The sequence below is a fragment of the Amphiprion ocellaris genome, chromosome 10 (assembly GCF_022539595.1).
Source record: "Amphiprion ocellaris isolate individual 3 ecotype Okinawa chromosome 10, ASM2253959v1, whole genome shotgun sequence".
NCBI classification, from domain to species: domain Eukaryota; kingdom Metazoa; phylum Chordata; class Actinopteri; family Pomacentridae; genus Amphiprion; species Amphiprion ocellaris.
The window spans coordinates 7,798,960-7,823,266 of record NC_072775.1 but is presented as its reverse complement, the minus strand read 5'-3'; the positions used below and the strand labels follow the sequence as shown (position 1 = coordinate 7,823,266).

The window sequence follows — 24,307 nt, the reverse complement described above, 5'->3', positions numbered from 1 at the left end:
TCATCTTATGTAAAATACTGAATGACGACATTACAGCTACATAGACTCATGAATCCTGTACTAAACACTAGCATCATGTTAAAGTCTCTGATTCAACCTGCAAATCATGAGCGTCACGACTGCATCATTAAGATTGGCAGCCTCTATCAGCGTCACCATGGCAACAAGTAAACACTGTGCTGCTGAGAAGTGACTGTTGTCCTCTGTTGTCTTTGGCTCTGGCCTGAAGCAGAAGTCAAACATGAGTTATTTAACAGTAATCTGAGTTCATACAAAGTAAAACACGACATCTGTGGGATGCACGGCCACGAGTTGTGAACAGTTCAGTTACAATGGGATATTTAACCGTTCTGTCATCTGAAGCATTTTCAGATGTACAAATATGCACTTTTCCACAAGAAGAACCTTTTAAAGAATTCTTATTTCCTGTGCAAATTAAACCTTTCCAACTTCCTGTTTTACTCTTACCACTGTACATGCTGTCAGACTGTAAATCCTATTGACGTACTGTAAAAACAGTAAAATTTGGTTATACAAATACACCTGACGTGACTGTTTAAAAGGTCTTCTGTTGTTATTTTTACTCAACAACGGACTCATTATCCTTCATCTGAACGGAGTCAGTGTATGTGTTACTATTATAAACTTTCTAAGCTTTTCTTTAAATATTATTTCAGGTGGGGGAAGGAGAAAAGGTGAACATATAAAAGCATTGACAGGTGGTGAAATATGGTAAATAATCTTTCTTTCTCGGATTGTTACCATTTATCGATGCTCTCAAAAAGAATTATGTTGGAGTGAAATTTGAAAACTAAAAGCACATGACGGTGTGACTGCTTTATGATGAACACTTGTAAAATCTAAGCAATCCAACACAAAAGCGCTGCAATAAATTCTGCTTTTAAGAATCTTCTGCTTTTACAGTTGTTGCTGTAAGAAAGTTAATAATTCTAGTTGTTTATGTTTATTATTGAGGTCATAGCGAGTTATTTATAACATTTTTTAAAGGAACATTCACAGAACAAAAAACAGGGGAACCATATTCCAACACCAACAAGAATAATCATGACACAAAAAAGAATTGCAATAAATATAATAATAATAGAATAGTTTAGTGCCTCATTTGTTGTTTTGTGTTGTGTTTCATTTGTGCCGTTTTGCGTCTCGTATTGGTTATTTTGAGTAATGTAGTGTCTCGTTTTTGTCATCTACCGTCTTGTTTGTTCTTGTCATTTTGTGTCTTGTTTGTGTTACTTTGTGTCTTGTTTGTGTCATTTGTGCCTGATATTTGTTGCTATGTGTCATTTAATCTGAATTATTGGACAAATTAATCAATTAGTCTCTGATTATAGGTGAGTTGAAATATGAAAAAAATTTGAAGGATGAATGAAATTTCCAATCTTTGAGCGCACATTAACAAAAAAAATAACATTGCAGACATCGACTAGTGATATTTTCTGAATTATATGTAGTTGCACGTCACAATATTACAAAACATATAGAATACACTTTAATATGAAATACTTCATCACAAAAATGAAAAGTAACTTATTCTGGTTTAACTTCTATAATTCACTGAATAGGTTGGACAACTGAAACACTAATATTGGTTGATAGCCTAAAAACAGGACACAGTTCTGGAGCATTAAAGTTGTTTTTAGATGAATTTTTTGTTTTTCATTTTGGACCCCACTTTGGAGGCATGAACTCAGATTTTTCAAGTAGTTTTGGGTCACAACGGTGACATCAGTATGATAAAACCAAACACCAAAACCAAACTATACATACAGATCTGTTGGGACAGTGGGATTTTTTTAGTGGGAAATTTACATGCCTTGACGTACATTTGACAATAATCCAATGTACTAACGTGAACAAGACCTTAGTGGTAAGTTATTCTCAGGATCATTGTGGAAACTTCTTAATAGGATCAGTATGGATTCTCTGCATTGTGTTCCATGGGGAATAAACTTGCACAAGCTGTACTCAGCAGAAACTTAAATATACAATCTAGAGTTTACCCTCAAGCATCTCTCACACTCAGCACATGTGTTCAATAAATATAATATTACCAGTTGACTCTGTTTCTCCAGTGGGGTCCAAAAATCTAAAATATAACCGACAGTTTGAGAAGGAATTCCCCATAGCACTTTACATAGAACATTAAAATGTTTAAAAAGACAGAAAACAGCATAAAATATTTAAAGAAAAGATCAGTTTCAACCAAAAATTATAGCATACATAAAAGTGTCACATTAAAAAAAAAAAAGGAAATAACAGTGGGGAGAAAAGCAGTCTGTAGCTTGGTTATATAAAAATGTCTTTGTGAACATAAACAATCATGATTTTGGCATCATAAAGTAAAATACTACACTCCCTATTGTTCTTTTGTCATTTTGTGTCTCATTTTTGCAATATTTTGTCTTGTTTTTGTTGGTTTTTTTGTCTGCTTTTGTCGTTTGTCTAATGTTTTTGTCATTTTGTCTCGTTTTTGTTGTTTTGTGTTTCCTTTCTGTCTCACTTGTGTTTTTTGTCTCATTTTTTGTCATTTTGTGTTTTGCTTTATTTGTTGTTTTGTGTATCGTTTTGCGTTTTTTGTCACGCTTGTGCTGTTTGTCTACTTTTTTGTCATTTTGTTTCTCACTTTTGTCATTTTTGGTCTTGTCATTTGTGTAATTTTTTTGTAGTTTGTCCATTTTTTGTCGCTTTGTAACTTTTTATCAAATTTCTTGTCATTTTTTGTTTGTTTCATGTCATTTGTCTCGTTTGTTGTCATTTTGTTTTGTCATTTTCCATCAAATTTTTTTATACTTGTCTTGTTTTTGTTATATTTTGTCTTTTTTTTCTGACTTTTGTCGTTTTGATCATAAAGTAAAATACTATATCATTCAGTTCCGGATAGCTGTGACTAGATGTTTTGTGTCTTTGCAGACCCTCTGTGATCTGTAAGTTGCAGTGTGTAAGTGATAAAGAGACAGATAATATTGTTGAAATTTAACTTATTTTTCTTAAGAAATTTCAGGTTGTTCATGATGTTTTGTAAAAAAGATAATTCATTAAATGTGAACATTTTCAGAATGTACTTTCCTGCACTAAAACAAAGGAAAGATTTGGAGTTGTGGTTATTTATAGATTATTATGTTATGATTTTATAGATCCAGCCCACGTGAGATCAAATTGTGCTGAATGTGGCCTCTGAACTAAAATGAATTTGACACCCCTGGATTAAAGTCACTGTGTTTCTAATAAACTCTGCAGGTGGCTCTGCTGCCACCTGCTGGTCAAAAGGTGTAAACGCAACCGCCGCTGCTTACAGCCTATTGGTTGATTGGTAGATGACAGGTGACGTAACATGGTAAACAGGAAGTGAACGCGATTGAAGCTTTTGTTTTCGATTTTTGTGACTGAACCAGGCATGTTTGAGAGTTTTCCTTTGAACTGGTAGGTGTAGTTTATCTTGTATGTCTTTAATGTAATTACGAGACAGTTTATTGAGACAGTAATACAGAAACATGTCTGACTTCCTCACCGACAGCAGCTGTGGTGTCGTTCACTTTGTTTTCTTTACAGTATTTTATGTTCGGTTTCTCTGTACAGACACAGAAATGAGTGACCTACCTGTAAATCCTCTGGTTCTGATCGGTGTCGGTTCCAGCTTTGCTTTCTCCGGCCTGTTTTATCGTTTATACCAGGAGAAGAAGAAAGAGTTAGACAAGCTAAAGGCAAGTACTTCACTGCTATAAAAAGTGTAGTTTTTGGATCATTTAGCAAACACATTCAAATGACAGCATTACAGTACAAGTAAAACTGATTTTATCAAGTCAGATTTTAAAATGACGCTCATGTCTCTTCATTATTTTACCTTCTCGGTGACTTGAACTCATTATAGAATAACTGGAAGAGAGATGATATCTTTACCTTACATATAAACCTCGTCCATTAATTTTATATATATATATATATATATATATATATATATATATATCATACACTACAACAAAGACAAACACACACACACACACATATATAGTACTGCTATAGTACTATAGTACTGCCTATTAGCATCCTAAGTTTTGTAGCTAAATTGCAAACTTTTTAAGGGGGAAAAAATAAATGTTTAAGTTTCACAAAGACAGACTTTTGCTCTAAGCACAGACAAAGTTCAGTGTATTTGCACGTTATTATGACTAATCATCAAGATGAAAGCAGCTGGAGACTGTAAACTTGTACAATCCAGTTTTACTCAATGGAACATGTAACAACATGCAGAACAATCTAAAGCTCGGCTCACTTTTTATCCTCAGATCAATTCTTTTTTTTTACCAGATTCATTTGTTCAGTAATCGATCAGATGTTTAGTTTTTGTTTTTAATTAATCCTGCAGTGCGACGAACCATTAATTTGTTTCTGTAAACTTTCCTCTGATGTTTTTTTTTCATCTGCAGCATTAAAAACCAAAACACTAAAAATCCAGACAGATTTTAAGACTTTTTGAACACTTTTTGAGTCATTTGGGACAATTTTCATGTCATTTGAATCATTTTTAATGAAGAACTGCAACCAGATCAGTTTGATTCCAAGGCTTTTTGGACAAATTTGAGGCATTCTGAACAACTTTTATGCCATTTTTAACTTTTTTTTTTTTTTTTTTTCAAAAAACATTTCAAATATTTTTGGACAGTTTCCATTAATGTTTCCACAATTTGTGAGTAATTTTGTGTTTTTACTGACAAATTTAAAATACTGTTCTCAATGTCTTTTTTTTTTTTTAAACAGAGTTTTAATATTTTTTATGTTATTGTTATGCACATTTCTTATTTGTGTGTCTCCATCTTTCATTATCTTACCCAGTTACATAGCAGATTTCATACCTCAATGTATTCAGAGTTCCAATAAAGGTTGAATGATTTTACTCATTTAAACATTTTTTTTTTCCGTTTAGGAAATACCCATTTTCAAACCAGATCAGCATTTGGTCAAAGTACTGAAAGCAACTCCCCACAGGCGGCTCCAGTATGTTGCTGTTGAAGGTACAGACGTGTAGAAACTTAACCTTTAAATTAAATAAAGTCGATTGATTTAAGAAGACTTACCGTTTGCGTCACGTCTGTTCCTAGGTCTGGTCCAGGCGGACGGGGAGCCTTTGGCCAGCAAGTTTGTCCCACGATCCTTTGGTGTGGTTCAGAAGATTGCAGTGGAAGAACACTGGAAATACTGGAACTCTCTCACCAGGACATGGTACATGCAAGTAAATAAGCACAAAAAATGGCTAATTATGAATCAACTAGTCAATTAATAACCGTTCTTCTTGCAGGAACTCGCGGACAATGAACAGAAAAGAGACCAGCAACTCTGTGCCCTTCAGTCTGATCAGCCCTGGAGCCTACATCACCGACTTCTACGTGAAGGTGCAGAACCCTCTGGAGGCCTCTGGGTCCTACCTGGAGAGGGTTTACCACAAAGTGCGACAGGCTGAGAAAGATATGGTGAACGTGGTGCTGCAGGGCCTGAGCGGGGAGAAACCGGTGGCGATGGAGGAGAGCGAGGAGCTGCTGCGAGTAGGAAGCACCCTGACCGGGTTTGGGGAGGTGGTGCTGGAGGGAGGCGAGGTGATGAGGCTTCAGGCCCCACAAGACGGCCGATCCTTCGTCCTGGTGCCCGGAAACCACCGCAGCTTCATGGAAAGACACGAGGCAACAGCCAGCATGTGGAAGACGCTGACTGCTGTTACAGGCCTCACGGGAGCCGCTGTTCTCGCTGGTGTCATTTACGACTTAGTGGGGAGACGAGACGACAGATCCAAGTAGACCAACAGAGGAGGAGCCTGCAGGTTTGTCAGCTGAAAAAGCTGCATCGCTGCCTTTCGGTGACCAAACACAGCCTCAGGAGATTCTAGAACACAGTCTTAATGCCAACATGATTCATTTGCTCTCACAAGCAGCATCTTGCCAAAGTGTATCTAAGCCTTTTTTGGACATCAGAGAAACTGAAGACATAAATTTACAAAGCAGAAAGCAACTTTTCTGAAAACACTGATTTAAAAAAAAAAAAAAAAAAAAAAAGAGACAACAAATGAACAAATAAGTAAACACATGAGCAAACAAGGAAGCAGCGAAACACTGACGGTTTAGAAAGCCGACTCAGAAACTAAACCACTTACATATTTCCTACATAGCTGCTTTCTATAATACTGTTTTGTGTAATATTTCAGTGTATTTTGTCCCTCTGGGTTGCTTTACTTGATGCACCTTCTTAAATATCTGCAATTGCTACTGTTCAGTTTAGTTTGACAAAGATAAGACAGTTTGCAGACAGTCTGCTTAGAGAGGCTTGAATTAAATTTAAATCCACATTGCTGTAACATCTAAAATCATACAAATCAGATCATGTAGCTTCTATGTTGTCACTACATCATTTCTTCTTCCATCCCTGAGCCTCAAATGTTGAGAAGTCTGTGGTGTGAGTTGAAACAACTGTGATCAAGGGAACATGTTATTTTTGTAATGTTGTACATTTTCTGAAATTAATTGAGAAGTTTGGGGCATGGTGTAGTGTCACACCTCCAGCCAAGCTTTTGTTCTGATCTTTGCTTTTACTGTCCTTTTATTAGACTTTTACTGTGAGTCTGATCAAGGAACTTACAGAATTGTTCCATTTCTGTAAGTATTCCCATTTAAACTTGAACTCCAGCTTCACTGTGATTAAGACTGCATTTAGGAGTGTATTTAGAAGTCAAATTTTTACTTACGCACAATCAGTGTTCAGTATGTATCTGAAAAAAACTGTACACAATCATTTTTTAAGGTGGTGGTTTTAGTCTTGCAACTTCATAATTAATAAAAGCAGCAGTTTCATTTTGAGTGATGCATTTTGTGTTGTGGACAAAAAAAAATAACCCTGATACAGATGTTTCAGTCCAAGCAGAGCGAGGGTCTCTTCTTTATTTAGATGTTCACAGCACTCAGCCTTGACGTGACTGTGATAAAAATCTGTCAGTTTCCGCTGTACAGAGCAGATCCTGATGGTTAGTGGAGGCAGAAAGCGGCTCCTTTAGTCGCACAACAGCTTAAAAGTTGACTTTGTCCATGCTTGAGCTGAGTAGTATTTATTCTCCGTCCTCCTCTGAAGACTCCTCAGCTTCTTCCAACCACTGGATGAACTTCTGAAGCTGTTGGATAAAAACAGAGAAACAAACAACGCTGTCAGAAACTCTGCATTATTGATCAGCTTGGTGCTGGAGGTGCAGATCCATTTTTTAAAATCAGGAAGAATCTGTGCAATATTACTATTTTATATATCAGAACTCATGAAAGAATGTGAGCAATATCATTATTTTCCTAAATATAAATACATGTAATCCAGCGGAATCAGTGCAACATTGGAATTTCTATATATGGAAGAATCCGTACAGTATCAACAAGTGTGTTTCTTGTTAATTTGTATTTTTTTAACGGTTGTTTTCTACATTTTTGCTAGCTTATCTCATCTTAAATTGTTGTATTTTAAACTAAAAGGGGAACATGGGTTAATGACATGCTTCCTTTCAGTCCATTACAGCACAAAGATGACACTTATCTATCCTCCCCATGACATAATGTCTACTGCAGAGAGTAGCACCACATACGACCGGATCCTTCTCAACCTAGAATCCTTCTCATCCTAGAATTGCTGAAATGTTTGAAAGTTGCTGTAAACTAACCCACTGAACTGTGCCTGTTCTTGTGAGCAATGTGAAGTTGGGATCTGCTGGATCATTTTAAACTTCAAATCTTCATTACCTATTTGTGATAAAGCCTCGTGTCCTGTGTGCTGCTGCTCATTCAGTACCTACCCCCTGGTTCTTACGAAGCTGCCTGCTTTTGTCTGTGGTGGCTCCCTGAGAGAACCATCGCAGGATCATTTCCTCCTCCAGGATCTCCAGCTGGTACATGTTCATCAGGACCTGGATACAAACAATGCAGCTTTATCACCTGCAACAACCATCCAGGCTAAATCCAGCTCTGGAAAGATTACACTAAACTTCAAGATCATCTCAGTTCATTTCAGATGTATACGTTTTACCAGACTGCTGAGTGTATGTGGCAGTTGACTGATCCTGACCTTCACCATTGCAGCCCAGTGGTTCTCCTGCTCCAGAAAGTGTTCCTCAAAGGCAGACAGACAGTCTAGATGGTCCTGAGCTCTCTTCACATAGTTCTTAAACACCGGAGCCCATTTCTTCAATAACTGAGATCAGAACAAAGAAGCATGAGAAAACTAAATATTAGTATATTTGTTTTCTCTGCCGTGTCTTTGTCAAATCTACAGTACCAGAAATGGGCTGTAAGGATAAAAAGAATCTATGCTACGAATGCTATGCTACGTTATTCACCGGCAGGAGCAGAGCGACGTATTGTGAAGGGGTGAGATTTGGGCCCTGCTGCTGGAAAGGGTACTCCAGCACCACTCTGGTTAGAATCTGCATCACCTCCTTCAGGCTGATATTGTAGGCGTACCTGGAGAAAGAACAGTGAAACATTTGTAGCTTACTTTTTTTTTCCCACTAAAGAATGTGAAGATGCTTGAGGAAATGTTAACGTGATCCCATCTCAGGCCCACTGGTTTGCAGATGTTTTCTGCCTGACACATTTGTTCACAAGATTATAAAAAGTCCTCTGTGGAAATGTATGTTTTTGAACTTGTATCGTATTTTGCCCTTTAGCTTGACATAGTGAATGACTTTAAGTGGCTGAATTCGTTGGGCATCTCGTTTTATATCTCATAAAAAATGCACTGATTGGATGTTTTCAGGTTCAAAAGCATGTCGTGCATTTTGTAGTAACCACACAAGTCATGGGAAAATGCCAATTTGTCACATGCAGTACTTTAACAACAATCACTGCAAAGAGGAGCAACAGAACTGGGAGCAAGTTCCTCCTTACTTCAGAGAATTGATCTCGAGTACGAGGTTGTCACAGCCGATGTTCTCCTCCAAACCTCTCTGCAGAGTCCCGAGTACCTCCATGTGGAAGACTGCACAACAGGAATCAAGCAATAAGTCTCACATCAACCAACAGTTTGTATCAATATTACTGGGAAAAACTAGCAATGATGTCAGCTCAGGGAAGTTTCTTCATTTATTAAAGTAAAAATCCCACATAAAGATCACTTCCTGTCTGTTCTTTGTCTCTTTAGCCAGTAGAGGGCAGTAATACAGTTACACATGCATGTAAGACTGATCTCCCTATTCTGCAGTACACAGTCTGACTGCACCACTATCATTCCGCTATAAGAGGAAAAACAGTCTGGCTTGTTTGTATTTTTTTAAACCAATCACAGTCATCATGGGCGGAACTATCTGAAGAACACAGCTTCAGTGTTAACTCAAAGTAATGATGGTGTGAATTTTTGTGAGACATTTGGAGCAAAGAGATGAGCACTGTCACTAAAAGCCCTTTCTCACGGGATTAGTATTACCTAGGGATCTCTGGCAAATTGTGAATTACCCCCCCATGTCTGTGTTTCTTGCAGTGCATTCACACAGGATAAGCGAAGTCTGTATTTTGCCTAGAAAAATGTTTCTTATTGCATGCTGCTACTCATGTCATCCATCTCAATATCCTCCAAAATTTCCCTCTTCTTGCCTGTTGTGTATAGACCGACTCCTGCATTTGCACCTAAAATGCTGTCAACCATTTCCACCACAGCCTCCATAATTCAACCGGGAAACAGGTACAAAAACAACTAAAATACCCCCCAATCACTGACATGCAGATTCGCAACGGACTAGTATTATTACAGGATGTCAGTGTTTGGCGAAATATAGCAGGTGGGTAATTTGCAGTGGAATTTTTACAAATTACAGACATGGCGCATTCGCACGGGATTAAGATCACAGACATCCTCCGCAATAATTACAAATCACCATTGGTCCCGCAGTAATACTAATCCCGTGCGAATAGTACTAAAATGAGTAATCTACTGAAAGTCCTAGTCGTACTGTCTTACTGCACAATCAAAATCTAAAGTAAAATAACATTTTCTCTTACCTTTGACATCGTCCATCTCAGGGGAGGGAATCACTGGATCGTCAGGACCATCAGGTTCACTGTCCTCACTGTCGCTCTCAGGATCTGGGTTCAGCACCAAACCTGGAACATGAAACAAAAACAGTTAAAGTTAAAACCGTTTTACTAACTTGATGATAAACTGAACCCAGCTGTTGTCGTACCCCAGAGACACTGAGACAGCTCCTCATCCTCTGTGTCGTCCAGACTGCTGGCCTTCCAGATGTAGCCTTTTCCCTCTGCACCGACCTCTGCAGGGTTGAAAACTGGACGACAGAAGAAAATAATATCAGAGTAACTGACCGTAACACACAAGCAGCGGTTTGACAGCAGCACGTGACTTACAGAGAAAATACGCACCTTTCTGTTTGGTTTTATCTTTACTCTGACCGACCTCGGCATCGTCACTGAGGAATTCATCATCGTCTTCTTCCTCCTCCTCTGGGTGGTGCATAGACACCACGGTACCTTCTGGTAGAGAAATGTTTGGTCCAATCACCACCTGGAGAATCATCCAATGACAAATTAAAACCCGGAGAAGCTGCAACTTTAACCTCATTATATCTGAAGCCACTGTTCAAGAGGATCACCGCTGAGGTCAAATTTACAAAGAGCAATATCGGGGCCACATTCACACAGTGTCTTACTACTAAAGAGTGTTTACGGACAATTTTGACTCATCTATGTCACGGATTTCACACATGAAATCAAGTAAAATGCTACATGTACAAGGCACAAGTGTCCCATCTGTATAAAAAAATCAGAATAATGGCTACAAAACTGTATTCATTTAGTACAGTTGGTAATTATTTCACTGAAATAACCTCACAATGATAAAAGACAAGAAGTAGTCCAGCTTATAACTGTCTGCTGACTTCATAATTTATTAATTTGCTTTATTTCTTCTCTGCCAAATACATTAAACTCAAAATACGAGAGTACAGAGGTACAGAGAGAGGCAGTAAACAAAAGTGTACCGTGTTATTTATATGTTAAGGAGTAATCCAGATCGTTATTAGTGCTGTATTAATTATATTATAATCATTTGTATATTAAATTCAATTTTATCTATAAATCGCAACATATGTCATCTCAAAGCGCTTAGCATAGTGAGGTACAGACTTTAAAAATATATTACTAACATGATATCAGTCTGTCCTTTTTTATCATTAATACAGGATATCAAGACACCAGTAGTAGCAAAACTTAATTCCTTGCAAGAAAGCGAACAAGCTATCCTGGTTTCTTGACCACAGATTTTTTTTCCTTCAGAGAAGCACACAAATACACTGCCTGGCCAAAAAAAGAAGTCACCACGCCAAGCAAATAGGTACAAGCCTTCCATTGGATAATTACTGCAGTGATGAATATGTTTCAGCTGCAACAACTTATTTAACCCTAGCTGATGCAGTGAGGAGCTTCTCATTTCTTAAACAACCATGTTGAAAGACATATCCTGTGGTCATGGAAAGGATGTTAATCTGTCTCAGAAGGGTCAAACTATTGGCCTGCATCAAGCAAAGAAAACAACTAAGGAGATTTCTGAAATGACTAAAATCAGGTGAAGAACCCTCCAACGTATTATTAAAACCTGAAGGATTGGAATAAATGCTGTGACTTTGCAGAAGCTTATTGAAATGATGCTACAGTGAATGAATGCCATACTCAAAGCTAAAGGCAGTCCAACAAAATATTAGAGCGTGCGATTTTTTTCTTGGCCGGGTGGTGTATATTGCCCAGAAAATTAAAAATGACTGATTTTGCTGTCAAACTAACACTAATGCAAAATAAAGCTCTCAAAATAAGTTCAAGTCTATGACCGTGAAAGCTGCTATGAACACCTTTAACAAGGAAAGTCACTCTACAAGCATGCTGACACATATATCACAGTTCTTTCTGTGTTATTTACAATCTAAATATAGAAGATGATAATACACGCGTAGCTTACATTATATGCCAGGACACACTGTTTGTTGAGAGTCACGTCCTCTTTGACCTCAGCCTTGTCGCAGACCACGGACTGGTTGATGGTCACATTACTGGCAATGTGAACGTTATTCCAGATGTAGGCGTGGTCCAGAACTACATTATCACCTGTTGCCATAAAAAAAAAAAAACGTTAACTACACTTCTAAAAACAAATAATCCTCAATCCTCCATTTACAAACAAACAGTGCAAGATTTTTCACTAGCACGGTGCTGTCCAGTGAGCTCACCTATGGTGCAGTTGTTACCGATGACACTGTTGGAGATGCGGCAGTTGGCGCCGATGCTGGTGTCACGGCCGATGAGAACGTTCTCCTCCATCTGGCTGCCGTGGCCGAGGCTGACTCCAGACCCCCGGTAGACATTGTGGCGAGAGTACGTGCAGCTGCGTCCCTCCTGGTCCGTGAAGTTGGCCTCAGGGGTGAGGGGGTAAACCCATCGCCTCACCAGGTCCGACGACACCGAATCATACATGAGCAAGTTGGACACTCGAACGCCGTAACCATCCTTGGTGACATGCATGTGGATCTGATTACCCAGGATCTAAACAAGGACAATAAATTATGGCCTGAATGGAGCATAACAAACTTCAAATTTCCATAAGAAATAACTGTGACTGCATAGTACCTCTTCATTGACTAATATCCCTCTGACAAAGTCATTCCTAGTTTGGTAGTCAAAGTTGTCAGTGAAGAGCTCGGCAACCTGAAAGAATGAAACAAAAAATGTTACTGCTGCCATTAATAATGAGTTCAAAATCTTTTCTGTGTGTGTTAAACTGACCTGTGGGGAGCAGATGCTGATGTGACAGTCCAAGAGGTCGTGTCTGATTTCAAACTCGTCACTTCCACTGTGGAAAATGTTCTGGAAAATACAAACAAGGGTCGCTGTTTTCACTCAGTCAAACCCAAAATGTGCATAAAAAAAAAAGACAAACTACCAGAGAAACTAGAGGTTACCATAGGAAACTGTAGCTTCTTCAGCCCTTGTGTCTTCTGATAGTGTAAAATCTGCTGACTCTTGCTTTCCACGGCTACTATGACGTCATCTTCCTCACAGCGAGACCTGTGACCCGGTGAGGATTCCTTAAAGATCATCGTCATCACCGAGATGTTCTTGTCCATCTTTCGACGATGCCTGAAGTGCACAAAATGCAGCACTGAGAGTCACAGACTTTTCATTTCATAAACATTTATTCCACTCATAGTAGAACATGACTCCAGAAAACAGAAAAAAAAGCGATTCACAATTGAGAAGCAATTCCATCCACACATTCAAAGAAAAATGCTTTTGTCCGCCTGTCATTCAAAGTATTAACAAAGACAGATGATCTGTCACAATTAATTAAAAAAAACTTGCAATAACACAAGGAAATTCCATCCATCTGTGTTTCAATCTAAATTTCAACAATCTTTTACCACTTTTACACCAACAAATATCTTGGACCAAGTTAAGGATTTTTGTACTCTTGTAAAATGTGCAGTTTAAGTAAGTGTTTTGGGGTGCTACTCCCACCTGTAACTTTTTTATTTGGTTGGTGAGTACAGGTAAAGCATTGCAGCACGTTTTTTCTGTCAGAATAGAGATTTGGTAACTTATTTTAAAACTTTCATTTCGATGTCCTCCATTTGTTTAGATTCATTACTTTTGTTTACGTAGCATCCACTGCCTCCTTCTGTAATCTGTGTTGATTTATTTTATTGTCTGAAAAGACCAACTATTCTTTAAAATAAATGATTTGGTTGTGCATTGTGTTACTGAACTTTCCCCAAAGGAGCTGTGTCATAACACAATTTCATTTCCTTTCGGCCAAAGCTTTTAATTATTCTCCTCAACATAAAAAACTGTAACATCTGCAACCAACATTATAACTGTAATATCCTTGACACTTCACATACAGTCATGGAAAAAAATAATTAGACCACCCTTGTTTTCTTCAATTTCTTGTTCACTTCAATGCCTGGTACAACTAAAGGTATATTTCCTGAAGAATACAATGAACACAACAAAAAATGCAGCTGATTACATAATACTTTATGTCCTATTTAACATGCTTCAGCTTAATTGTATTCCTGGGGTATGTAAGAAGCCATTTCATGTCATCAGCAGCACTGCACATGCAAAGGTCTAGAATGGTTTCCTGCTGACATTCAAGCCGTAGCACAACTCAGAAGTTTTCAGCTCTCACATAACGCCTAAAACAAAAGAATTACGAGAAGCCACAGATGCAGACATCTTGGCACTGCTGGAAATTTGCATGAATGAAAGACAGGTAGTGAAAAAACTGAAGATCTCCAGCCGTGCATTACACCAAGAAAAAACAAGCCCAACATGGCACTACCAAATTTCCATGACTGCATGTCACTGATCACTTCATCTAACTACATAAAAAGCCTCTAGATAAGTTTCTATAAGCAGATGAGAAGGTCTCTTACCTGTGCTCTTGGAGTGCCTCACTGACATCAACATTGGACACCACGTCTCCGTAAACCAGCACAAAGTCAGAGCGCACCAGGGACTTTGCATCCACATCCCTGAGCACGTCCCCGAGGGAGCGGTACAGTTCTGAGGTGATGATGTGGACTGTGTTTGGGGAAGTGGGTCGACACCACTTCGATTTCCTAGAAGACACAATGTTCGGATTAAAGTCCGTCACTGAGCTCAGAAGAAGATCCACACACACAGAACTCATGAAACTCACAACAAGTGTGCCTTTATTTTACTGGACATCCAGCAGCAGAAGACAAACGTCTCCTGGACCCCGGTGGAAGTGAGGAACTCCAGGGTGTAGTCGATCATCGCGATGTTACCCAGCGGCAGCAGCGCCTGTCATCAAGGAGAGACCAGATCACGTTAGCAGTGAGTGACTTGACAGAACAGACTGGGGAGAAAGAGCCTCCCGAGAACTGTACAAACACAACAACAACAGGCTTAAATGTAGCTTGTTTAGACGTGTTGACAGTGTTCATCAGTGCAGCTCTGTCACCGTTTACAGCGTGGACACAAGTTAGCGACTGTTAGCATCCCTGTTAGCTTAGCTCGCTACCTACCCGCGGTTGGTCTTTGGTCACCGGGAAAAACCTCCGGTTGAAGCTGTCTGCGACTAAAACGGCCTGCAGCGGCTGCTCCTCTTCCTCCTGGTCGCTTGCTCCCTTTCTACCCGAAAGGCCGGAGCCCGAACGGCTCTGTTTTCCTCCTTTACCGGCCATGTTTGACTCCCAGGTGCTCCAGTGTGTCGTCAGAAACAACTACGGCGGTTGCAGCAGAACAATCTTTATGTTCGCGTTTTCGCACAGAACATGTTAGTGTGAATGTATACATGGTTGATTGATGATATTTTTCGTTTTTAGAGTAATATACTCATTTAGGTATACCAGTGGGTCCTTCAGAACACACACCACATATAAAATATGTAAAATTACTTTTCACATTAACTTTTTAAGTTGATTCAAGTGTTTATAAATTGTATTTTCCAAAATGAAGATCAGATTGCTGAAGTCCTCTCTAGTCTGCTATGAGTAAAACTGTAGTATAAAAATACTTAACTTATCCTTTGTTTTGTTTTATTTTAATATACTCTAATCTTTGATACTTCTTTTTTTTTTAATCTGCATGTTAGTGTTTACTATTATGCACCAAAACACCATGTCAAAATTCTAATGTGAAAACCCACTGCAATAAAACTGATGCTGACATTTAAAGTAGCAAGTAGCCTATAAAATATTCATAATTTTTTATAAACTCCTCTCAGGTTGCTAAAATTTTAAAATTCCTAGAAAAACACAGAGAAATTAGATGTCTGTTTTCATTACTAGCTTTGGCTAAAATGTAAACAAAGAGGAATTTAAACTCTTTAGCAGTGAAAAATGCACCAAAAATAATTTCATATTCAACAATTTACATTGCAGAATGTTTTGAGTTTCAGTCCAACAGCATATCTACAATGTTCTATTGAAACTGTAATATTATTTTACTGTCAGTTAGAGGTGTGAAAAGAGCAATCTCAGCTTCCATCAGAGCTTTTTTTCTCATCTTTTGATTGTAAAGTGAATTAAAGACACATTTGTGTGAATTATAGGAGCACATGACATAAAGACTTGCAACTTCTCTTGTTTCATTGACCAACCATTTTTACTCTCATCCTGACATTTCTAGAGACAAAATACAACTCGTAGTTTTAGATGGATGTTCCTGCCAATGTGTATATTATTATTGATTTGTCATTTCTATCCTTTGTTTGGCTCTAAATCAGAAAAGTAAATTGATCCACGTATTGTGAATATAAATAATATTCTGAAGACAAAAGGTCGCTCCAAAATTACTGGTTTTATTTGATAATGATGAGCTTTACAATAACTGGTCAGACATTATAAGCTCAACTAAGTAGCAGAAAACAGGATTTTGATCTCTTTTTTTAGTGACTTTAGACACAGAACACCTGAACCAACATGTTTAACTTTAACAGAAACAAAAACATCCAGTTCCTGCCATCCAAACGTTTTGACAAGAACCTTCATTCACTGCTCTGTAAAAGCCCAACTGCTTTTCAGGACGTTCTCAGTTGTTCAACACTGTAAAACTCATTACAGTGCTGGAAAACTATTGGTGGTGTTTGGTAATCTTCTGGGCGTGCTCCAACACTGAGTTGTATCGCAGAGTTTTGGACGTCCAGGAAGATGGGATTCCCTCAAGCCCAATCTAGGAGAACAAAAATATCCCATTTGCTCAATCATCAGACATACAACACTATCATGATACTGAACATAATGTTAGATGAGCAGAAGGTCACACCTGAGCCCCGAGACATGCTCCGATGAAGGATCCTCTGCTGCAGGTGCATCCCCCGCGGCTCATGGTGTCTCTGACAGCCGCCTCATACTGCTTAGCTGTCAGGACTCCGTGCAGCGCTGCTTGGAACGCACCTGGCAAACCTGAAACAACATCAACACCAGATATGAACGACATTAAAGCATTTCAGCTGGTCTGATGAATAATTCACAGCTCAGTTCTCTGTTAGCAGTCTTTCGTTATTAGGGCCACACTCTACTGGTGAAAGAGCTTAATAACGGTACCTCATGTGTTTGGAAACACAGTGGGGATCAGCTCCTTGGGAGTCTTGGACAAATTCTCCTTCACCTGATGAATGTGGCCTGAAATGAGACAGAAAAGAAGGTGAACCCAGAGTGAGTCAAATGTAACAGGACAGGCTAACAATAACATAAAAGGCAAGGCAAGTTCATTTGTATAGCACCTTTCATGTCCAAGACAATTCAAAGTGCTTTACATAAAACATTACGAACATTACAGTGAGGTGCAGATAGTTAAAAGATACCGTGCAGATTTCATGCGTAGACGCATGAGAAAAGAAATGCTTTTAACCTGGATTTAAAAGTGTCTACATTTGGTGAAAGTTTAATCTCCACTGGCTGTTTGTTCCACTTGTTTGCAGCATAACAGCTAAATGCTGCTTCTCCATGTTTAGTCTGGACTCTGGCCTGGACTAGCTGACCTGAGTCTTTCGATCTGAGAGCCCTGCTGGGTTTATATTCTCTGAACAGATCACAGATGTATTCTGGGTCTAAACCACTCTGTAAACGATCAGTAGAGTTTTAAAATTTATTCTGTGACTAACTGGAAGCCAGTGTAGAGATTTTAGAAGTGGTGTGATGTGTTCAGATCTCTTAGCCCTGTTTAAAACTCTAGCAGCAGCATTCTGGATGAGCTGCTCTTTTTGGGAAGTTCTGCTAAAACACTATTAAAATAATCGAGTCTACTAGAGAAGAACCGTAAATGAACTGAAATGTCCATAAAACATAAACGTCTGCATAGTTAGGAATGCAGTAACAGGTCACGTTAAAGTCTGATCACATTACAAATACTGTAGCTGTTCACTACATTAAAGTTTGGAAGCTTTTAATCCCGTGACCCAGTCCCATGACTTTAACACAGAGAAGCAACAATGCTGCAGGCCTCACATACCAATGACTGCTTTGTCCAGATCCTGAGGCTGCTTTCTGTTCGGGTCACTGAGCTGACTGAGTACCACGTCCAGTACTTTTGGATCCGGACCATTCAGGATGAAATGCTCCAGAAACCTGAGAAAATGAGTCACTTTTAAATGAATGATATATTACACTTCAGCCGCACATCTGTATACTGTTTCCTTCTCGAAACATTGTGAAATTTAGATGCTTGAAAGTGAGGATTTACACTTCGTTGCTTTCAAAGCTGGAAGTTTAAGGTTGGACATTTTTGTTTGCCAGTTTAAAATTTACATCCTCAGGTTGTAAAAAGCAATGAACAGACACCTGATCCAGACACAGATAACAGGGATAACACAGATGTAGGGTGTCACATTTATCACTTACTGCAGTCCGTGAGGGAGCTAATGTTATGTCTGTGATGTGCAGCAATGGTCCCTAACATTAGGAACTGTACATGCAACTTCACATTTCCAGTTTAAATGCAAGAAACAGATATAGATTTAAACTTAATGAAGGTTATTTCAATAGTCTTTTGCTTGGCTGTCATATTTCAAAATTACAGACAATTAGTCAACATGTATGTGGATGTTAAACTGCAAGGTGCTGCTTTCAACATCATTTGTTAAGGTTTATTTACTGAGTTGTTGTTATGTTTTGTAGGATAATGTGCAATCTTCATATGCATGGCCTAACATTATCAGTATCTTTAAAACACGATTTGGTTATTGATAAATGGCTTCAAATAGCTCTTAACTACATGCAATGCTAAATTCTCACAGTCTTCTGAGAGTTTTCTTATTTACGACTTATTTAGTATATTTTTTTAAGATTTTTTTTGTCTTTATCAATAGCAGACAGTGTTAACAGGAACACAGAGGGCAGAACCTTGTGGTTCCTTAAATTGCAGACATGATGAGTACATACGCTCTTTCAAAAGTCCTTGTTTCATTTTCAAAATTGTGTTTTTTTGCGTATTTGATCAGCTGAAATAATCTATTTTTGTCATGTAATTTTCTACTGTAAATACTTTACACAGCATCTAGTGCTGGTTTGAGAAGTATTAGTACTGACTACTTTGAAGGAAAATTACTCTATTATCAGTTGTCTCAAATCTCAGATTGAGCAGGTAATGTTCTGATAAGTGATGCAATAATTAGAATATTAGTTTAAAGACAGCTACTGTATCTAACAGATGAACTAACCTTGCAGCCGCCAGAGTCTCTGCCACGCATTCATCATTGTTCTGGGTGACACGGGTTGCCTGCTCAACCTTTTCCAGCATGTCAGGATGTCCTGCATAAAAAGCCACTATTGGGGCCAGTTTAGCGATTCCATCAATCTGACAGTCGGTCTCACAGCCTGCAGCAAACACAACACACTGTTTAGAGTTGTTTCTCCTCATAATGTCAAACTGAGAAAAAGAACAGCAGCTTTACCTGTCTCCTCCTTGCCCGCATCCACATTCTTCAGGAAGCCCTTCAGACTTCCTTGTCTCCACGGTCCGTCGATGGGAAGCTGAGGTCTTGGTCCTAATATAAACGGAATTACAACACCCATCAGAAACATAAAAGACCTTCATCCACATCTATTGGGAAGCTGACGTACCTGATCTATCTCTGTATGGATCATTGACAGGTGTGTCGTACTCTGATCCTGGTCCAAAGAATTTCAACGTACGCTGCGATAGATCATCAACTTTTAAACCTGGTGAGAAAGACCAAACAGCTGAGACACAGACAAACTTAAACAAGTAAAGTCAGACACCTTCACATTTGTAAGGCAAGTGGTTAACGAGGTATTGATCAACACTGTCTGTCTTGACCAAAGACCAGCCTAAACCCAACACGGTTTTCTAAAATGACATTTTATTTATCGGGTATTAAAGTTCAATGTGTCCCTAAGGCAATAAATAGGATGAAGATGACAGCGTACCTCCACATTCAGACAGAGACTCCAGCAGCACATACGCCTGATCTCCATAGCAGCTCTGCTGGCCCGTCTGCCTCCGGTAGAAAGGGTTGGCGGACTCAGGGCGAAATTCAGGGTTTGGATTCTCATCCAAAATCCCCTGCAACTTCTGGAGGTCATACACCCAGTGGAGGGGCTGCGCTGCAGAGGTCGAGTATACAGACAATTTATGTTCTGATCACAAGAAGATGTTACTCAGTATTTATTGCCAAGCTGTGCTGATAAGTATACATGAGCAAAACGCAGAGAAAACTTTAAAGCACTGGTTCAACCTCAAAGGACAACTGATAACAAAAAAGTCACCTGAGCTAAAAAAAAACATGGGCATGAGAGTGAAAAAAACTTAGGCTAATAACAAAAACCCTCTGAAAATTGTACTTATGAGTACTATAAATAAAAGTGAGTAGAAGGAAATAAAATGTTCAGATCTACTGCATAAGATACACTAAAACACAACAGTATGACACAGTGTTATTATTATTACCTGCTGCATCTGCTACAGCTGATCCTACAATGGCTCCCATTGCTCTGTTGGCCAGAGCTGAAGCCATCTGTAAAAATATACAAGTGTTACTGAAGTTTATCAAATATTGTATCTTTTTTAAATTACAGCATAAAGGATAAGTGAAAGATCTTTAGATCAATGACCAACAAACATGACAATTATCAGTTATGTTATTTCACATTTCCTGGTTCCAGCTCCTGCAATATGGCTGCAAATGATTTCTGCTTTCCTCTGTTTTATATCAGTGTGAAGTTAATATTTATAGTTTGGGAGTGTTGTTGTGAGACATGCGTCTGTTTATCACACTTATGGCAAATGATTAATCGACTATTCAGTAGCTTATGTAATGATTAAACATGACTGAGGGTTACTGGCTGTATGGTTAGCATGACTTTGCTCTGATTCTTTACATCTGTCAGGACAGAGATGTGACATAAAGTGGTCCAACTACCAGGAGGGCAGTTCGACTGTATCTGTTATCCACCAACGGTCCTGTATCATCTGAGAGCAGCTAGAAATTAACTTATGAACTACTATAAAACATTAGCTCAGTGTCCAGTGCCTTGGAGCAGTAACTACAGACAGCAGCGTCGGTTTCGATGCAGTATTGTTTGTATTTTCACTAGTTTTAGCGACCACAGCCTTCCTAAATCTCGCTCAGACATCTAAACATCACTGGCTGCTAGCTAACATGAACTAGCAAGTTAGCAGGTACAAGTATATAATGACATTGAAAAGTCCGACCTTAGCCTCCGTTTAATGTACCGCAGGAGGTACAATAGCTTGGTGCAATCCTCGGTTCCTCTTCGGCCAAACAATTTCGATTTCACTTACCCATAAAAACTAAATGTACTTTATGTGGTGTTATGAAAGCGTTAGCTGCTTAGCACCGCCCTCAGAGGAGCCACCAGATAACCCCGCCCCCCTCTGAACGGAATGGAGGGATGAAATAAGTTTATTATTATTAGTTGGGTCAATATATTATTGAGGGACTTTTGAAGTACATGGGATATATGTTGCATACATTTTTATTAAAAGTAAATAAAAACTTATGTTTTTTATGTTCATTATGATCATGTCTTTACAAATTCCATATTTTTTTTAATAGATACAGTCACTTATTAATAAAAAATGACCAGATGTCACTAAAATGTCAACTAAATAATCGTCCAAATTTAATAACAATCACCTTGTAATTAGCTAAACAATGATAAAATTAGTTTTTCAGAAGTTGTTTTGATTGTGTTCTTTTTAAGTTGAGATAATCATGACAGATATTTCTTTTCTGGCAATATATCAAATTTTATATGGAAAATAACAAATTGTATCTGTGTCCGAGAAATGACTTTCAACCAAGTTACCCATTACAAAAACACCTCTCAAGGAAGTGTGTTAATTCCAGATCACATGACCTGCTCCACATGATGTCATTTCCTCCTGAAGAAAAGACTGGCCAGACTCCAAGGCTTTGAGTTATTTAATATAAAGTAGTGTGTGAGTCAAGTGTGGATTTATCGCATGTCAACAGATTTACTACAATATCTTTATAAATAACTTTCAATTTCAATTTTACACAATTGTCTAAATAATATTTTAGAAGAATCTTTCTTTCAGAATGACCTTAAAGCTTTCAGAATCCACCCAGAGTTTAAATACAAGTTAGACTATATCGATCAGGCATATAATTATGACCACCTGCCTAGCATTGTGTTGGTCTCCTTTATGCTACTAAAACTTCTCTGACCCAGTGGGGCAGGAGGTTGCGAGGTTGCTTGACCTGCAGTGTTTAGGTGGGTGGTACATGTCAAACATCCACATGAATGTCAGGACTCAAGGTTTCCCAGCAGAACGTTGCATTATAACAAGATAATCAGTGTTATTCACTTCATCTATCAGTGGTCGTAATGCTGTGGCTGACACACACTGTAGATCAGAGAGGCATCTACTGGCCAGCAGAGGTAACTACTGATGGCATCATACAGGTGCTGTCCACCTATTTTAGAAATTGTACAAGTTTGGTTGCATTCATGATGGCAAAAAAGAAAATAATGATTCAACTCAATAAAAGTTCAATCAGCAGTGAACTAGTGATTACAGTGGACATGACTATCAACTCTGCTAGTAAAGCACTATTGCCTTTTTTTTTCTATTTTGAGGACAATCAGGTGTTACAATATGTTCAAGTATTGACGGTATATTCAAGGAGGCTCATATCTGCAAATAAGAGAAGGACACAGTATAAGCAACTGTTAAGCAATACAAGAGGAAGCATGTTCGTAGTCTGCAACACCATGATTCCAGAGACTGATCTAATACTAGAATTAATTCCTCGCTGTTGTATGCATCCGCCAACCAGTCAAGTTTACGTCCACATCTATCCAGACCTTTGACCTTTGACCTTTTGGAAACAAAATGTAATTATTTTAGCAGTTAGACATTTGGTGTGAAATTGTGCAGTAATTGTGAATTCTCGTGTTCTGGAAAAAACAATACAGTGATACGATAAGTCATGAGCTACAGAGTAACCTGCATAAATTGAACACTAATATGGATTTAAATCTAGCTTTCTGTACATCAAAAGGACAGAAAGAAAATTGTTGCTGCATTGTTTGCTTCACTTTATTGTGGTGTTGCAACATGTCTGTTCGATCAACACCTCCTGTGACATCAGTGTTTGGGTTTTATGCAGAAAAGTGACATATTTAAAGGTTCGAGAGCAGCAGATAGTAAAAAGGTAACACCAAAGTCATTACAGTGCATTCAAAAGCATGAAATTGTCAACTGTGGTGTCTGGATGCAACACTTTTGATGGCTCAGTTTATTCAGGTAAACCACACATGATTGAGCTGACTGACTTTTTTAGATTATTTTTTTAATCATTTAGGCCTTTTAATAAAATTACACCTGAAAATTGCAATCCCACTATATTTCATGCAAATGAAACACACTTTAAACTTTCATTTTGAGCTTCTCTAGCTTGTCATTTTATTAGAGGTTTACAGTAACACAGTAAACCACAGTTCAGCTTGATTTTCCACATCACACATAACAGATATTTCAGCCGACCACCTAACATCACCACACACACACCGTGCATCTTTCAGCCCGTCCACTTAGACCAGATCTTTCTGCTTTATTACTGTGAAGGCTAAGACGTCTTGTTACAGAAAAAAGGGGTGTGTCGCATACGTGTGTGTGCTGAGACCGGCGAAGGAGCATTACGATACCATGTAGCCCAGATTTATTTATAGCGTGCCTCTTCCTTCTCAATTTGTAAAGCAATATCACATGTGATCAGCTTAAGCAGACATGCACACATTGCACAGGACACACATGTGCTGCATGTATCAGGTTCAGACTCGGGAAGATTCAGTAATTCAGCCACATGCCCCCCCTGTATAACTCTATGTTTCACTTTCTTCTTGAGTCAGGGCTAAGTGACACCTATGCACCGAATCCTCAGCAGGTGCACCGAACTCTCCTCTCCTGGGTCTCCATGTCCCTGACTGACCCAGCCTCAAATTCTAGCGCTGCAGCGATGCCAGCAGAAGCAAATTAGACACCAGCACCCCCTCCTGATATGTACTTCTCTGTCCTGCATCCATTATTTTTAGCTGGGATCCAAGCCTCCATCTTCACTTAATATGGGAAAAGAGTGCCACATATTTGCAGCCGCCCCCTAAATCCATCATATCCTTCTTCTTCGTCGGATGACACAAACAGACTCACACATGTTTCCTCTTTTATCTCTTTAATTCTTCCGCTCATGCATCCTCCACCTCCATCACTGCCTTTCCAATGTTCTGCGTCCAGACAGA

General features: G+C 38.7%; 4 protein-coding genes across 5 annotated transcripts in view; 1 reads left to right on the top strand and 3 right to left on the bottom strand.

Moving 5' to 3' along the window:
- LOC111577974 (vasoactive intestinal polypeptide receptor-like) overlaps positions 1 to 5,517 on the bottom strand; it is a 39,649-nt gene extending 34,132 nt beyond the window's left edge. For both annotated transcript variants that reach the window (XM_035954744.2, XM_023284523.3), the window contains exons 1-2: positions 5,094 to 5,517; positions 3,619 to 3,671 (exon numbers count right to left, since the gene is read on the bottom strand). The gene's annotated coding sequence lies outside the window, so the exon portion shown is untranslated. The remainder of the gene's footprint in view (positions 1 to 3,618; positions 3,672 to 5,093) is intronic.
- LOC111577993 (mitochondrial ubiquitin ligase activator of nfkb 1-A) lies at positions 3,355 to 6,860 on the top strand. The gene is made up of 5 exons (XM_023284549.3): positions 3,355 to 3,441; positions 3,598 to 3,722; positions 4,943 to 5,030; positions 5,118 to 5,238; positions 5,315 to 6,860. Exons 2-5 carry the CDS (start codon positions 3,606 to 3,608, stop codon positions 5,805 to 5,807), a joined length of 819 nt encoding a protein of 272 aa, XP_023140317.1. The 5' UTR covers positions 3,355 to 3,441; positions 3,598 to 3,605; the 3' UTR covers positions 5,808 to 6,860.
- A 49-nt stretch (positions 6,861 to 6,909) lies between these two features.
- On the bottom strand, positions 6,910 to 15,278 carry eif2b5 (eukaryotic translation initiation factor 2B, subunit 5 epsilon). Its single transcript, XM_023284548.3, has 16 exons — positions 15,083 to 15,278; positions 14,734 to 14,858; positions 14,468 to 14,653; positions 12,992 to 13,169; positions 12,816 to 12,896; positions 12,660 to 12,737; positions 12,263 to 12,575; positions 11,995 to 12,140; positions 10,407 to 10,548; positions 10,211 to 10,312; positions 10,029 to 10,130; positions 8,922 to 9,012; positions 8,372 to 8,495; positions 8,101 to 8,226; positions 7,832 to 7,942; positions 6,910 to 7,168 (listed from the first exon to the last, which is right to left on the bottom strand). Exons 1-16 carry the CDS (start codon positions 15,239 to 15,241, stop codon positions 7,106 to 7,108), a joined length of 2,127 nt encoding a protein of 708 aa, XP_023140316.2. The 5' UTR covers positions 15,242 to 15,278; the 3' UTR covers positions 6,910 to 7,105.
- Positions 15,279 to 16,338: 1,060 nt separating this feature from the next.
- On the bottom strand, positions 16,339 to 21,393 carry LOC111577986 (crystallin J1A-like). The gene is made up of 10 exons (XM_023284536.3): positions 21,234 to 21,393; positions 20,469 to 20,535; positions 19,949 to 20,125; positions 19,622 to 19,720; positions 19,453 to 19,545; positions 19,219 to 19,375; positions 18,012 to 18,127; positions 17,105 to 17,182; positions 16,824 to 16,963; positions 16,339 to 16,730 (listed from the first exon to the last, which is right to left on the bottom strand). Exons 2-10 carry the CDS (start codon positions 20,533 to 20,535, stop codon positions 16,632 to 16,634), a joined length of 1,026 nt encoding a protein of 341 aa, XP_023140304.2. The 5' UTR covers positions 21,234 to 21,393; the 3' UTR covers positions 16,339 to 16,631.
- Positions 21,394 to 24,307: the final 2,914 nt, after the last annotated feature.

Bases quoted from the DNA above. Each gene is read 5' to 3' on its own strand.
- LOC111577993 (XM_023284549.3), top strand. From the start codon at position 3,606: ATGAGTGACCTACCTGTAAATCCTCTGGTTCTGATCGGTGTCGGTTCC. The intron at 3,723-4,942 runs GCAAGTACTTCA...TTTTCCGTTTAG, and splicing joins AAGAGTTAGACAAGCTAAAG to GAAATACCCATTTTCAAACC. The intron at 5,239-5,314 runs GTACATGCAAGT...TTCTTCTTGCAG, and splicing joins AACTCTCTCACCAGGACATG to GAACTCGCGGACAATGAACA.
- eif2b5 (XM_023284548.3), bottom strand. From the start codon at position 15,241: ATGGCCGGTAAAGGAGGAAAACAGAGCCGTTCGGGCTCCGGCCTTTCG. The intron at 10,549-11,994 runs GTAAGCTACGCG...ATGATTCTCCAG, and splicing joins AGTGTGTCCTGGCATATAAT to GTGGTGATTGGACCAAACAT. The intron at 8,227-8,371 runs GTGAATAACGTA...TTCTGATCTCAG, and splicing joins ACGTCGCTCTGCTCCTGCCG to TTATTGAAGAAATGGGCTCC.